A 17032-nucleotide genomic window follows, 5' to 3' on the forward strand; every position below is an offset into this window, starting at 1 on the left:
TTTTCTCTCTCTCTCTTTCTCTGTCTCTTTCTCTATATTTCTTTCTTTCTCTCTCTCTTTCTTTCTCTCTATTTTTCTTTCTCTCTTTTTCTCTCTCTCTTTCTCTGTCTCTTTCTCTATATTTTTCTTTCTCTCTCTCTTTCTCTTTTTCTCTCTGTCTCTCTCTCTTTCTTTCTCTCTCTCTATTTTTCTTTCTCTATTTCTCTTTTTTTCTCTCTTTTTCTCTCTCTCTTTCTTTCTTTGTCTCTTTCTTTTCTCTCTCTTTTCCCTCTCTCTCTCTTTTTATCTTTCTCTCTCTCTATATATATATATATACACGCACACATAAGGCGCTATACAGGTATGCTGCTGTTTCTCAGAGTGATGCATTCACTTCTTTGGCTGACTTGCAGTATTTGTCTTTTTACCGTTGGAGCACAGGGAGGTGAAGTGAGCTGCTCAGGGTCTCACAGTGTCAGTGGTGAGATTTGAACTGACAGCCTCAGCGTCTGAAGTCCAACGTGTCACCCAATGTGCCACACTGTGGTTCTCAGTGTCTATTGAAAGGCACTATATAAATGAATTGCTATAAAGTAAGGGGTCTGAACCCACAGCCTTGGTATTTGAGGTCCAAAGCCTTAACCACAACGCCGCCCCCCCTTTTCCCACATACGAACGGCTCAAGTGATGGTGAAACCACACAACCCAGTAAAGCGCCATTAGTGAAGCACAATTTCGACGAGTGCTCAGTGGACTCTAAACATTTTGGTATTGAGCCGATCGGGGTCTGCTTGTGTGTTTTAAACGTAAAACATCGAATGTGAGATTAGAGTAACACAGCGGATTACATTGTAAGATCAGACGAGTCTAATGGCCGCTATGGCGTTGCCGGGCACCTTGACTAATTGCTGAATGTAACAGCGGGCACCGCCGTGCCAGTCAGATTACTCGCAACACACCAGCTAATGTTTTATTTTTTTTTTTTCGTTCTTTTCTTTTGCCATTCTGAACTTCTTTTCTTATAGACGGTGGCGTTTTTGAAGAAGTCAGTAGGCTTCTTTGTGGCGTTTTGATGTGTTTGTGAAAGCACTTCAGAACTTGACGCTGATGGACTTCAACTACTTGGAAGTGAGTGGAGGATTTCTAGGAGCAGCAGCAGCAGATCGTGCGGCTATACGGGAGGGCTGCGGTTTGTTTGGTCTGCGCTTTGCTAATCGACCCCCCCCCCCTCACACACACACACAGCCCCCACGGAAGCAGATGTTCTCCCCCCCCCCCCCCCCCCATTCTCGCCCGTAACTTGTGTTTTGGTAGCTTTTTTTTTTTTTTTGCCCCTAAGCCCACCGCTAGCAGTACCATTGGCGGAGTGTGTCCTATTCAATTCATTGAGCTTCACTTCTTTGTAATGACATCAGATTTGCCGACCCCCTCTTTTTTCGGCACAGTAGTTGCTCATTGGTCCATCAGCCCCTCCGTTAGAGACAATGACATTCTTCCCAGGCTTCCTCTCATTGTTGACGTGCCTATAAAAAGCCTCCTTGTGCGCGTCCTAGGCTGTCATATCACTTAGCGGCGTGAGCGGACGATTGTGTGACAAGTCCTCCCGAGCAGCGCAGCACCGCACCGCTCCTAGTAAGTCCTCTCTCTTCTCCTGTCACTCCGGGCTTTTCTCTTAACGACCCCCTCAAATCACTCCGGGAGTGTTCAGAAGTGCAGAGCGCGCCCTCTTCTTGTCTGAAATGGCGGAGTCGCCGCTGTCCGAGGTGCTGCCGGCTACTCGCACTTTGCTGACATTTCATGTTAATGTTGTTTGGCGACTTTACTTCTCCGTTAACTTCTTTTTATTTGTATTTTATTTTTATTTTTTGTCGTTGTAAGGGGTGTCACGTTCGAGACTTGAACGGCTTAACTTGTAAAACGACCTTAACGGTTCACTTCTAACGTCCCTTCCCTTTCTGTTTTCTGCACAGGCTGTCGTTTACATCCACGCTGAAGATGGACTCCGATGCCAGTTTAGTCTCCAGCAGGCCATCTTCTCCAGAGGTCGATGACATCTTCTTGTCTTCGGCGAGGAAAGCCAGCGGCTTCTCGGGCGCGGTGTCCTCCACGCAAAGCGACTCTCCTCCCGAAATGGGCAACGACATGAGGTCGTCGATCTCGGTCAGTCCAGGGGAGGACAGCCTCACTTTGAAAATGTTCTCCAAGAAGGACCGAAAGCTCCTGTCGGACACCGAGCTGCAGCAGATGAGGCTGAAGATCAACAGCCGGGAACGAAAGAGGATGCACGACTTGAACATCGCGATGGACGGCCTGAGAGAGGTGATGCCCTACGCGCACGGGCCTTCGGTCAGAAAACTCTCCAAAATCGCCACTCTGCTTTTGGCCCGAAACTACATCCTCATGCTCAGCAGTTCCTTGGAAGAAATGAAGAGACTGGTTAGTGAGATCTATGGGGGGCACCACAGTGGATTTCACCCGTCAGCCTGCGGGGCCATGGCGCACACGGGACCTTTGCCGGGTCACCCGGTCTCTCACGCGGCGCATCAGGTGCATCACCCCATCATCCCGCCCTCCGTTTCCACGGCTTCCCTCTCTGGACCGGCCATTTCGGGGGTGAGCTCCGTGAGACCCCACCACGGCCTCCTCAAGTCTCCGTCTGCGGGCGCGGGACCCCTGGGGAGCAGCTTTCAGCACTGGGGCGCTGGGATGCCCTGTCCGTGCAGCATGTGCCAGGTGCCACCTCCTCAGATATCCAGCATGTCCACAGTCACCCTGCCCAGACTGACCAGTGACACCAAATAAACATTTTTAGTGGTACCATGCAGTACTGGGGACTAACGGTGCTCGTCAATCGCAGGTGTTGTCGCAAGAAAGTCTGAGACGAGTGACGTGTCTAGAGACGTTTAAGAAATTCTATAAATTATATATATAAATATATATTTTTTTCCAAAATCAAAAACTTGGCACAAGTGCACTAGATGAGAATCGGACAGGCACGAAAAATCAGCGGAACAGCGGTGGTCTTGTTGATTCCTTCATGTTGGTTTTGTGACTTATTTAGAAAGCGGCTTCTATAGGCACAGCGCTAATGGCTTCTTTAGGTTGCATTGATGTTTGTTTAAATTTAATTAAGCTGCCTTTAAAAGAAAACAAAAAAAAATAAAAATAAAAAGAGAAGACTAAAGAAAAGCAAAACTTGAATTCAAGAACGAAACCGGAGCTGAATCTCCGTGCTGTGCTCGTGCAATGGCGGACCGACCGATCGACCGCGTGTCGAATTTCACGGACAACGAAAGCGGCTGAGCGGGAATCACCCGCGACCCCGGCACTGGGGGGACTTCTGGACATCAACACTTGAAATGTGTATCTGCAGAGGTTTACGTTTATACATTAAAGAGAAAGAGAGAGAAGACTGAAAAATGAAAAGACTTCTCGGTATACATTAAGGGCCACTCGGAGATCCTGCTCTGGAGTTTTATTACATTTGTAATAACGGACTGACCCGAACCTTCATGACTTTATTTTACTGCCGTCCCTTAAATTCATTGTCACTTCTAACCTTACCTTCTAAACTGCTTGACTGTCAGCGTCCAGTATTTGCCAGCCCCGTTAGTGTTGACTAAGTAAAGTAGAATTAAAACAAAGTATGTCGATGTCACTGCCCGTTCGAAAGACTGACCTCCTCTTTATTTTTTATATCAAAAACGAAATATTTATTTACAAGGGGGAATTCATGAATGTCGAACTGTTGAAAATTTTAAATAAAATAAGCAAACAAATCCTTGGTGTCCTTGTGTTGATTTGGAAATTAGCGCGACGTACGGAGAAGAAAAGTCACAGAAAGACCAGCGAATTCTGAGAGTGGGGGGTACTGTGGGCACAAAGGGGGCACTGCCACAGTCGGTGTTTGAAGTTAAGGGACAACGCATCGCGCAAGTCACAAGGTTTGGCCGCACGTCGGCAGAATTACTGCTTCGGCTCAGTAAACAGCTGTAAGGACAGGGAAATTAAAATGAATAACAGCAGCTCTGGACTGGATTATTATTAATAAATAATAAATAATAATAATAATAATAATAAACACTACTTCTAATAAATAATAAAAACGGGGATGGTCCCCGCGACCCTGGGTTGGCTTACCAGGTTATTATTATTATTATTATTATTATTATTATTATTATTATCATCACACCTGTTTGTTTGATAATAATAATAAGATCCAATTCAGAGTCGCGGGACCATCCCGGTATTCTTCTTCTTCTTCTTATTATTATTATTAAACTGCTTACTGGGATCCCCTCCCGCTTGTCAGGATGAACATTTCAGCGATCTTCATGCAGTCGATTGGCGTCTTTTTCTTTATGTCGCATGTCACGTTTGCCTTCGCCCTGCCCGACTCTGGAGGTGCCCTGGCTGCCCATTACCACGGGTCGCAGTGCTCACCGTTCCAAGCTACAGACGTCGTTTACTGTCGGTAAGAGATGCCCCCCCCCCCCCTTTATAGAATGGATTCTTTAAAGTCGCGCGATTAATTTGTTCTTTGTAAGGACTTACACGAGCGGCTTAGCGCTGCTGAAATAAGCAAAACAGAAGAAAGACTTCGTTCAAAGTTTGATGCACGAACTTCTTTGAAACTGCAAACTAAAACGCACACGTAAGACCCCTCGTACACGCAGTTTCTCGTTTTATTTGATTATTTCATCACGTGTTGCCGGGGACCACCGAATTGGATTAAGCGGCAGCTACTACTCCAGCAGGCAGCTCGTCCTCAGAATTTCAACTTGAACTTAATTTATTTACGATGCCGACCGCAAACTCGGCTCATGTTGTTATTTACACACACAGCTTTATATGACAATATATAACTCGCTTGAGCTGAGGTTATACAGTTATACAGAACTGCACCTTCAATTTCGTTGTTCCTTTGTAAAAGTGACAATGACAATAAATCTATCTATCTATCAATCTATCATATAGTGCCTTTCATATATCGATCTATCTATATAGTGCCTCTTATATCTATCTATTAATGATAGTCTTTCGTTATCTATCTATCAATCTATCATATAGTGCCTTTCACATCTATCTATCTATTTTGAAAGGTTTAGTAAAATCTTTAGAACTTTGATTTTTATTTAGATAAGTGAGAGCCCAATTATAACGTTTCCACATTTTATTTTTTAATGAAGACATAACCACGCTCCTCCAGCAGCGCTTGAACTTTTTCCAAACGAAAGCCGGGCTGCCAATTCCGAAGAGCGCACGTGCGCGGGCTCGGAGCGCTGAACTGCCCGTTAAACTCCACGTCAGGACAGGCAAGAGGAGAAGTGCGGGGGGGCTTCATGAAGACACAAATCTGCTGGCAGGTCCAGTGAATGACGCGCGTGACTCGGCAGTGATTGCCATTCCTGACACGAGATGGGCGCCATGTGCACGTCTGTCGGTTTTATTGGGCGACTTCAGAAAAGCCGGCCGGCCTGACAGACAGACAGACAGAGCTTAAAGAAAAGCGCGTCAGGCTACATGTCAGGCACATATGGGAGGTTAATTGGAAACATTAATAATTCATCAACAGATTTCCAGTGTATCATAATGAGATGTACACGAGGCGGTTGTCACTTTATTTAATGCATTACAGTATCTGTTTTTAATGTGTGTGTGGGGGGGTGCTGTGCACGCACGAGGTTTCGGGGAAGGGGCGGTGGACCACAGCCACACAGCTTATTCCTTTTAGTTCTAAGTACATGGACACGCCAAACTCATAAATACTTTCAAATGAACGGCTCCGTTTTCTGACGCGCACACAACGCAGGAGCGACCGCTGATGTTGGCCGTGCAGACAGACAAGCAGGCCGATCATTTTAAGTAGTCCCTCATTTTCAATTCCAATACAATTACACTTCTAGTAACAGACACCGCTCTATGGAGACATTTACAATTTTGATTTTTTCAACTCCTTTTATTTTACAAGGAACGCATTTTCTCGCCACAGCGGTTCTTCACAGCGATGCCATAGACGAAATATTTTCAGTTCCCAAAAGAGCCATCCATACAAAAGTTCCAGAAATAAACTAATTATTGAGATATCTACCAGGTGCCAAATTCTCAAAGGCTTCCTGATTTTTTAAAGGACTCTCACTGCATACAATGACTCAGATTGTCTTTATCTGTTAGTATCTGCTTAACGGACATTACAGTTTATTATGTCTGCATTCGGCATTTGGGAAACTTTTCAAAGTTAAAGAAAAATCAAAATGCAAAGAAATATAACGGAATGAAAAAATCTAAAGACTCGGAGGAACCTCACAGTCGAGTAAAGCGCCATCTGAGGACCAAAGTGTTTAGGTGTGCAGCTGGACAGACAGGCAGGCAGGCGCTATATAATACAAGAGATGGATAGATAGAATTTGGCATAGTAGGCAGGATAAATAGATAGATGTGAAAGGCACTATATAATAGATAGATAGATAGATAGATAGATAGATAGATAGATAGATAGATAGATAGATAGATAGATAGATAGATAGACTTAGGACCAACTTGACTGCAAACAGAAAGCCATACGCTCGAGTTTCGATGCTGACAACTTCTCGGGTCCCCGAAGCCGACGGGTGGTCGGTGATTTCTCGTAATCCCGTATTCTAAATCTTACAAATTCTAAAGCATAGAACAGACACACAATTGGATTTGAATTTATTTTTCCCTTTTTCTCGCTCTTGCACACACGGACGTGAATTAGAGCTGACCCGAGTACAGAAGGCTCTACAGGACTAAACATTCACAGTAAGACGAATGTGAAAGTCTTGGCCCTCATTTACCGATCGCGTTGCTGTTTATGATGTTATTTATTTATTATTATTATTATGAATTTAAAGCATAGCTCAAACAGAACCAGCGCGCATCCCCACCATGTTGAGATTTGGAGTTTTCAGCTCTTACTGACAGGTAGAAAGTTCTTCACCCCATCCGTCCCCCCCTCCGTTCCCCCCACTTTGCTGATGTCCCAGTGCCGCACCAATTGCGCAGCTCACCGCTGTCTAAATTAGTGGAGTGAATTATTTTGGGTTTTCTTTTCCTTTTTTAAGGCCTCAGCCCGATGGATTTCCCGACCGCGTTCGCCCTCCTTCTGTAATTGAACATCACACGACAGAGACGAGTCCCCCGCTTTAGGAGAGCAGAAGCGAATAACGCAGACACGGGTTCAAATCCACGCCCAAACGAACTCTTCGAGTTAATTAATCTACAAAGAAAAAAAAATATTTTTCGATAACATTTTAACAAGAAAACGCTGGACATGTAATAACGCATTTCGTTTTAATTGTCATCACCGTGGTAGTAACCTTGGCGTGTTTTGGTTTTTTGACGCCATTAGACACTTGAAACGAGGGTCCTGAAACGGCGGTTAGCGGGCCGTGTGGTCCCTCGTAGCTCCATTGCTTGACATTTCATTCTGTGCTCATGTGATCGGTGCTTTGAGCTTTTTAAAGGATCCTAGTATGTGGAGAACACGAAAATCTTTAATATCTAGAAAGCAGAATAACGAAATGTGGATATATGCTAAAATCAGGAACCCATTGTCATTTCACATAAGCCAGGGTCCATGTAGTCAAGGCGATTTGTGGAACCCCCCGCAAATCGATGGATCTTTTGGACGCTAAACGGTTCCCCTACGACGTCGCTCCTTTATTTTTGAGAGTGACGTGCCAATCAAGTTTGATTTAAGATTAAAATCAATGCAAAAGAGACACTTCGACAAGATTGTTTTAGAGTTATTTACAAGGTTATACCCGAGAAAACTCCTTCCTAATGATTATTATTATTATTAATTATTATTATTATTATTATTACCTGCGCAGGGCGATAGATTCAGCAGCTTTATGATTAAACACCATCGTTTCAGAGTATGGCGTTGCCCTCACACAATTTGGAAAGCCGAGTTTCCAAATTGGATTCACGGTTGTTATAACTGTTCCTGAACCTAAATTATAACGGCTCTGGGTTTGTTTTATTGATTTGCTTGCCTTGGTGACATTCACAGATCTCTCCTCTCAGGCCGGAAAATACAAGTCGGCGTCCACATCTCATAGAGTCCTATATGGCGCAACAGTAACATTTAACCTAAAATAAATCTGAAAAGTGCATTTTAATAACACAATGTGAAACTGAAGGGTTTAAAGAGGAAGCGAACAATTAAACGATTAGTGAAAAGAAACGGAAAAAAAGAGAACTTTAAACCAACAGCAGCACACAGCGGCAGAGAAAATGGTAGGAGACTTGAACTCCATGGGGATAATCAACGAGTATTTGAGTCGGCGGGCTATTTGAATAAGGGGGTCCGAGGTCACGTGTACACCGCCGGCTCGGTGCGTCTTCTGAATCTGCGATCCAAACGCGTCACTCCGTTAGGCGCTCTGCAGCTTGGAGAGGATCTTGGGAATGACAGCTTTATACGCCCATTTATTTAATAATAATAATTCTTTGCATTTATATAGCGCTTTTCTCACTACTTACAGCGCTCAGCAATTGCAGGTTAAGGGCCCAACAGAGCAGAGTCCCTATTGGCATTTACGGGATTCGAACCAGCAACCTTCCAATTGCCAGTGCAGATCCCTAGCCTCAGAGGCACCACTCCGCCATGCAATATACCTTTAATCAATCAATCAAACAAACAAATAAATACATACAAATATTTAGGGTTGACTACTTAAAACGTAAATTGGAAACAATTTTATTTTAAAACAAACGATCCCCTAAATATTACACAATATACATTTCAATAGCGGTATTTCGTTTGTGGGGGTCTAACGTGAATTAATTCGCGACATTACTTCTGAAGTGGACCACCAGGCACGTCTGTGGCGCTTTGTGAGTACGTGCGCGCTCCCGCAGGTTTGTCCGTTTCTTCGGCTCGCAGTCGCTTCATCTTCATTTAATCTCGCGCGTTTCGATGCTTACGCACTTCGTTGAAAAAGGTATCGGAATAAAACAAAAATGATAATAATTGGTTATCAATGTTATGCTGCAATGAAAATTTACAAAACAAACGCCATTGTCGAAATTATTTTATGAGTAATTTAATTCTGACAGTTAATAAAACTAAAGATTTATGCAAAAGATACAGCCGCGTCTTTAATTCAAACAATTCACCAAATTATTACACTTGAAATGAATGCTTTTCGTTTAACTCGTGTGTTCCAAAACTAAAATGTTAGATTTATTTTAGCTTCTTAGTGATTTGTAAGACGAACTGAATGTATTGATAATAATAATAATAATAATAATAATTATTATTATTATTATTATTATTATTATTATTAATAATACATTCATTTATTTGTTTGTTTGTCACTAAGGTTTATCTTTGGATTCCATTCCAGTTCAATCCTTATCCGCGGAGGAGCAGGAAAATACGAGATTCGTTCACCTCTTTTGGGAATCTATTCTAATGCACCAGGAAAATGCTCAAATACTGCTAATCTCAATGCTTTACATATAAATACAAACATGACTACAGATCATTTGCAATGCGCAGAATGTATTGCTATTGCAGGCAATGTGGCGTAGTGGTTAGCATTTTGGAATTGAAATCCTGAGGCTGAGGAAGTCACTTCACCTGCCTGGGCTCCGACTGCGGAAAAACAAAAGAAACGAAGCTAACTGTAATCTGAAATGTAAGTCGCACCTTCCGTAAAGGTGTCAGGTAAATAGGGTAAACGTAAATGTATCTGAGTGGAAAAATAGATGCAAGTAAAATAAAATGAAGGAGTCTTGACAGACGTGACATGGCGCTATATATTTGTAGGAGGACGTGGATTCGAAAGGCCCTACCCGTTATCAGCTGTCCTGTTATTCCCGTGTTTATCCGCGTACCTCTCCGAAGTAACGCAAGAACGTCTTGAGCAGAATTGACAACCGGTCCAAAAACGAAATCTTGTCTTGCAATCGATGCGTACAGTAGACGTCCGTGTAAATTAATCTCTGTTTTGGTATTAAATGTTTAATTTGTCAGGTCACCAGGTAATGGGAACTTTTTAAAAATGTTTATTTCCACACAATGAAACGAAGTCAATACGCCCCATGCATGAATGGTCATTTCAGGTCTCAGGTTTGGCTTTATGCGTGTTGGGCTTTTGGGTTCAGAATGCCAAGCCACCCAAGTAAAACTTGTGACCCGCCCACTGACGACATTAGGGTTCCTGCACATTCTCCCCGAGATTCATTTCAGGCCACGCCCCTACTCCGATGCTTACTTATTTGTGCTGCAATCGGATGAGGGAGGCTTGAATGGCCCTGCAGAGACACCGCTCTTCGTGTTCCAAAACCGCTCCGCGGAAACGACTGGAAAGGACGACAAAAAGTTCATCAGCAGGAAAAACTAAGAGACACACACCCGGCAAAACCAATAAAAAGAAATCCTCAAATAAAAAACTGACAATAAACGTGACGACGCAGGGCGATCGAGTCACACGCAGGAAAACGTCAAAAATCCATCTGCTCACGGCGAGCGCGCCTTTCTGTGATAGCGTCACAGGGAAATAACACGTCACGGGGAAAATCACACGCGGCAACACTCGACAATGGAATGGAAACAAAAACAGAACCCTATAGTGTGGGGGTGTGCGTGCGGAGAAGAACCGGCGTCCCGTCCTGGGTGGGCTGCTTCCCCTAACTTCACATATGCCAGGTTACCAGAGGGTAAAATCTGTCAATGCTTTTGATAGATAGATAGATAGATAGATAGATAGATAGATAGATAGATAGATAGATAGATAGATGTGTAAGGCACTATATGATAGATAGATAGATAGATAGATAGATAGATAGATAGATAGATAGATAGATAGATAGATAGATGTGTAAGGCACTATATGATAGATAGATGGATAGATAGATAGATAGATAGATAGATAGATAGATAGATAGATAGATAGATAGATAGATAGATAGATAGATGTGAACGGCACTATATAATAGACAGATACTTTTTGATGTATTAAATCATTTGGATTTATTGAAGTTTCTGGGTGGAACACCAGTCTCAGGAGCACCCACTCCAGCCCAAGACCACCGAGGGGTAACGGCAGTCCACTGTAAGGCACACTTGCTTACTGTGAAACACTTTAGTGGTGGACCCACACTGTTAATGGGGTCCCTTCACAACCAGCAACAAGGTCTTGGTAACCACTGCTGTCTTCTTCAATGGGTTTGATCCACGACAGATCAGCACCATTTTTTTTTTTTTAATAATGAAATATAGGTTTTCATTTTTTTTATTTCGTTTAGCCTGAATTAAATAATGATGAATAAAAATGTAATTTCTGTCATAAATGTTAACAGTGTTTTAATGATTTATAATTATTCTATATTAAATATATTAGGAATGAAACATCCTTCATTTGAATGTTCATTCATTTACGGCTAGTCTATCTGGTACTTTAATAACCTTTTAATTTTTATTTTAACTATTATTTTGTACTGAATTACACACTATGTTTTTTTCTTCTCATACCGCAGACACCCCACATTTTTAAGAATGTGGACTAAAGTCCCTTGTGGGGTCCTGAACGTTAGGCTTCACTAGTCTCATGGTGGAGTCGCCCCACCTGAGTGGAGGACGTGAGCAGACACTGAAGAGAGGAGTCGAGCAGACGGCCTTCCACCTCACAGCACGAGCCACTGCGCCATCCCAGGACACTTTGGTATTTGGAGGGCTGTCACCCTATCATATATACAGTATATCGGTATGTCACATGGTGTCATTCACAGGTAGCACACAGTCTCATGGAGTATCTTCTACATTTTTACCTACCAGTCTGTTATATAACGCCTTTCACTTCGAGCAATCAATCAATCAACAGTAGCACCTTTCAGATGGACCTGTCCACCATATACAGGTAGTGGTTTCTCATTTATCTCTCTGTCCTATTGTGCCTTTCACTTTCACCCTGTCTGTCTGTTGCTGAGTGCCTTTCATATCTAGCAGTCACCTCAGTAGAGCACCGCTCACATTGATCTGTTATATGGCACCTTTCAGATCTACTTGTCAATCATGTTGTGATGTCTTAAGTGGCCATCTGTCATATGATGCCACTCACACTTGTCTCTTATAGAGCCTGATATCTAGTGATCAATTTAATAAAGCACCTGTCATATTTTTTTTCTCTGTTGTGCAGCACCTTTCAAATCTAGCGATCAGCACAATATAGCGCTGTTTACATGTAGTGCCTTTAAAATGTGTCTACCTGTCACAAGAAATCAATTTGATGTAATCCCTTTCACATGTGTGTATCTATTATATAGTGCCTTTCATATCTAGAAGTCAATCTAATAGTTCTTTTCACCTGTACCTGTTCATTATAGAGTGCCTTTCGTACTTCTTCATTCATTAAATTGTGACTTTCACATTTATCTAATATAGTGTCTCACATTTTTCTTTCATAGAGCCTTTGACTCCTAGTGATCATTTTAACAAATCATCACTCACAACCTGTTCGTTGTATAGCGCCTTTCACCCCTACCAATCAATGTAAGATATTACCTTGCACCTCTGTCTGTCCATTATAAAGTGCCTTTCACATTTGTCAGTATTGCAGTACTTTTGACATCTAGTGATGAATAATTGTTATGTTGTGCCCTTTCACAATCTAATATAGCACCTTATAACATCTACCTGTCAATCTTATAGTGCCTTTCCCGTTTCTCTATCACATAGTCATTTCTATGTGTTCCTGTTATGCAGTGCTCAGACATCTAGCAGTCAATTTAATATTATATTTTCCACTTGTACCTTTCCCTCATATAGTGCCTTTTATATCTAGTGATCAATATCTATCTAATATATAGCACCTTTCACACCTACCTGTCCATTATATAATCCATCCATTATCCAACCCACTATATCCTAACTTCAGGGTCACGGGGGTCTGCAGGAGCCAATCCCAGCCATTATATAATGCCTTTCACATTTAGCTGTGTATCACATTGTGCCCCTCATATTGATGCCCTTCACATCTAGCCACTTGTACCGTTTCCCGTTATATGTATAGTGCCTTTCACGATGACAGCTCTACCGTGTTATGCGTTTCATAGCTTACAGCGTCTTTCACATTTATCTGATCTACCTCACCTAACCTACTGTACCTGTCCATTATAGAGCGCCTCTCACATGTACCCTCCTCTCAGTCATCTAGCGCCTTTCATCTATCATACCCGGTATTACCTCTCACGTGTCACGGTGCCTTTGACATTCATCATTGAGCACCATCATGGATGGGTTCCCTGTTCTTTACATGGTGGCCGCACAGCATGCGACGTTGCAGGCTATAGGCGCCCCTGCCAGTGGCGATGTAATGCCAGCTTGACACTTGGCCTGATGTACGTGTGTGTCAGCGCTGTTCTAATATCATATAGTGCCTTGCACGCCTCTCTGTCTGCCGGTGCGTATCTGCAGAGGTTCGCCTCCCCGCTCGACAGATCGATCAAAGCACTCGCTGCGCAGGATGCTGAGCCGCCCGACTCCTGCAGTCTCCAGCCTGTAAGCTGCCCGTTTTATTCTGAGACTCTCCAAAGGTAATGAAAGTGGGCCCAGCGTGTACTGTAGGTGCTCCGCTTCCTTCATGCCTGAGTGCCCAGCGCCTCCTCCCAGGGCGAGCAGAACAAGAGGCGCAATCCTCCAAGCACCTAATTCCTGTATTATCTTACCATGTGGTCTCCATTTATCTTGTTATTTAAAGCCAAAGCCCGCAGTGTCTACTGTTGCCATGTCGAGTTCACTGCTGCCCATCTGTGAGAGCGGAGTGGGCAGGCAGGCAGGGCCCTTTTTTTTTTTTTCCCTAACCAATTAAGGGCCTAAGATGGGGTAGGAAGGGGGCACCGAGCAGGGCAGGGAGTGTCAGAGCAATCGCAACGAGTCCTTTAGTCGCTATTAGCGGCTATAATTAGCACCTTGACATCTGGAGCAGATCAGACCGAGAGGCAACAAAAGAGGAGAGACATGGCCCGAGGCGACGCGGCGGTTCATTCACTTGAAGAGCACCTCGTGCCAGCCAAGGCGGCACTACCGGTGGGGGGAGGGGCCTGCCCGCACTGGAACTTTGATGCATTTTGTTCGGATCTGAAAGGCACCTAATCCTTCTAATGACCGTCTCTTTCTTTCAATCCATTCATTCCATAATTTGTTCCCAAAAGGCTGCAGGTTGCCAAACCGGAGTAAGTAGCTCAGTTTTTGGACTTGGCGCATTTATTTGGGTAAAGCTGCACCAACACGGCAGCACGGAAAATGTGGGGGCCAAGCTAGTCATTGTTCGGACAAGAACATCTCACCGACATCCTGGTGCAGAATTTAGAACACGAGGACTTTAAAAAGTCGACAGACGGCGGGAGACCCTGCAGTGCATTAGTCGCTGCCCCCCAATCTCTCATCCAGACCCTTGTTGAAGATTCTCAGGGTGTCTGTTTCAACTCCACGCCTCACTAGTTTGTTCCAGCGTCCCACAACGTCTCTGCGTAGAGAGGAACTTCCTAAAATCTGGTGGTCTCCAAGTAAGGAATTCACCGTTAAGCTGAAGGGATTCTGATTGGCCTCCTTGACGTCTTTGAAGGCTTTTAGGACCTCGGTGAGATCGCCATGCAGTCAGTCAGTCAGTCACACCATGACGTGTCCTTCAGTCCTGGCCCTGCCCTGCACTCCCTCCAGTGCACCCTGTGGTGACCTGAACTTCACACCGCACTCCAGATGTGGTCTCGCTAGTGTGTCGTATACTGCAGCTGGAGCAGAGCGCCCACTGACTTCAGTCTTTAGGAGTAGTAGGCTGCTGCGCTGTCTTCGCCATGATGGATGAGATGAGAAGTCAAGTAAAAAAACGCACCATTTATTGGCTAACTTCACATGTGCAACACAGGCCTCTTCTTCAGGCATCATCTACATCACGGGTGTTGAATTCTGGGCCTGGTCGGCTGATGTGGCTGCAGGTTTTCTTTCTAACCATCTTCTTCATCAGTGACCAGTTTTTGCTGCTAATTAACTTCTTTTGCTTTCATTTTAATTGACGTGACTCGGACCCCTTAGTTGTTTCTTTTTTCTTAATGAGCAGCCAAACAATCTTCTTCTTCTTCTATTGGCTGCTCCTGTTAGGGGTTACCACAGTGGATCATCATCTTCCATATCTTCCTGTCCTCGTCATCTTGTTCTGTCACACCCATCACCAGCATGTCCTCTCTCACCACATCCATAAACCTTCTCTTAGGCCTTCCTCTTCTCCTCTTGCCTGGCAGCTCTATCCTTAGCATCCTTCTCTCATTATACTCAGCATCTCTCCTCTGCACATGTCCAAACCAACGCCATCTCACCTCTCTGACTTTGTTTCCCAACCGTCCCACTTGAGCTGATCCTCTAATGTCCTCATTTCTAATCCTGTCCATCCTCGTCACACCCAATGCAAATCTTATCATCTTTAACTCTGCCACCTCCAGCTCTGTCTCCTGTGCCACCGTCTCCAGCCCATATAACACAGCTGGTCTCACTACCGTCCTGTAGACCTTCCCTGTCACTCTTGCTGATACCCATCTGTCACAAATCACTCCTGACACTCTTCCCCATCCACTCCACCCTGCACTCTCTTCTTCACTTCTCTTCCTCAATCCCCATTACTCTATACTGTTGATCCCAAGTATTTAAACTCCTCCACCTTTGTCAACTCTATTCACTCATCCTCACCATTCCACTGACCTCCCTCTCATTCACACACATGTATTCTATCTTGGTGGTCCTACTGACCTTCATTCCTCTACTCTCATGTCTCCACCTCTCCAGGGTCTCCTCAGCCTGCTTCCTACACTCGCTACAGATCACAATGCCATCAGCAGACATCACAGAGTGCGGGCAGAGTGGAGTGGGTGGAGAAGAATGTCAGGAGTGATTTGTGACAGACGGGTATCAGCATGAGTGACAGGGAAGGTCTACAGGACAGTAGTGACACCAGCTGTGTTGTATGGGCTGGAGACGGTGGCACAGGAGACAGAGCTGGAGGTGGCAGAGTTAAGGATGCTAAGATTTGCATTAGGTGTGACGAGGATGGACAGACAGAATAGAAATGAGGACATCAGAAGGTCAGCTGAAGTTGGGACAGTTGGGAGACAAAGTCAGAGGGGGGAGATTGCATTGGTCTGGACATGTGCAGAGGAGAGATGCTGGGTATAATGAGAGAAGGGTACTAAGGATAGAACTTCCAGGCAAGAGGAGAAGAGGAAGGTCTAAGAGAAGGTTTATGGATGTGGTAAGAGAGAACATGCAGGTAATGGGGGTGACAGAATAAGATGGGGAGGACAGGAAGATATGGAAGATGATGATCCGCTGTGGTGACCCCTAACGGGAGCAGCCGAAAGAAGAAAAAGATTCTAGCTGAGGATCTCATTGTTGAATCCATTGTTGAATCAAAGCTTTTTTGTTTTTAATCTTTTTACATCATCTTACAGAGTAAAAACAATGAATGGATGTAATAATAGAATAAATTGTCATTCATCCGTCATTTCTTTGAATAATCCACTTGTTCCATTCCAGAATCACAGGGAGATAGAAGAAGAAGAAGAAGAAGAAGAAGAAGAAGAAGAAGAAGAAGAAGAAGAAGAAGAAGAAGAAGAAGAAGAAGAAGAAGAAGAAGAAGAAGAAGAAGAAGAAGAAGAAGAAGAAGAAGAAGAAGAAGAAGAAGAAGAAGAAGAAGAAGATCGTTTGATTTAAATATTCATGCACTTTGTATTCATGTTTCCAGATTACACTCCCTGCATTTTGTGGGTTGCATGCCATGGTGGCAGGTCCACCATGATATCAAGGACCACCCTCATTGGGTGGGGGTCCTTCAGAGAGTCAGTAAGTGTTGTGGGGTAAGGACCAAACATTTCCGAATATCATTTTGACTTTGGGTGATTTTTCCAATATCTTGTGACTTTGTATGTGGACCGCGGACTGGACTTGTTTGCTTTGTGTTGCCTATTGAGGCAAACCCTTTTTAAATGATTTTTTTCTGCTTTGCCTTGTTGTTCTTCCTTTTCGTTATTT

The 17032-nt window shown here is 43.8% G+C and overlaps 1 protein-coding gene across 1 annotated transcript; it reads left to right on the forward strand.

Moving 5' to 3' along the window:
* Nucleotides 1-1901: 1901 nt before the first annotated feature.
* olig2 (oligodendrocyte lineage transcription factor 2) lies at nt 1902-3758 on the forward strand. Its single transcript, XM_028790491.2, has one exon. The coding sequence runs from the start codon at nt 1975-1977 to the stop codon at nt 2779-2781; it is 807 nt and encodes a 268-aa protein (XP_028646324.1). The 5' UTR covers nt 1902-1974; the 3' UTR covers nt 2782-3758.
* The last annotated feature ends 13274 nt before the right edge of the window (nt 3759-17032 follow it).

This window comes from Erpetoichthys calabaricus, chromosome 4 (assembly GCF_900747795.2).
Source record: "Erpetoichthys calabaricus chromosome 4, fErpCal1.3, whole genome shotgun sequence".
NCBI lineage: Eukaryota > Metazoa > Chordata > Cladistia > Polypteriformes > Polypteridae > Erpetoichthys > Erpetoichthys calabaricus.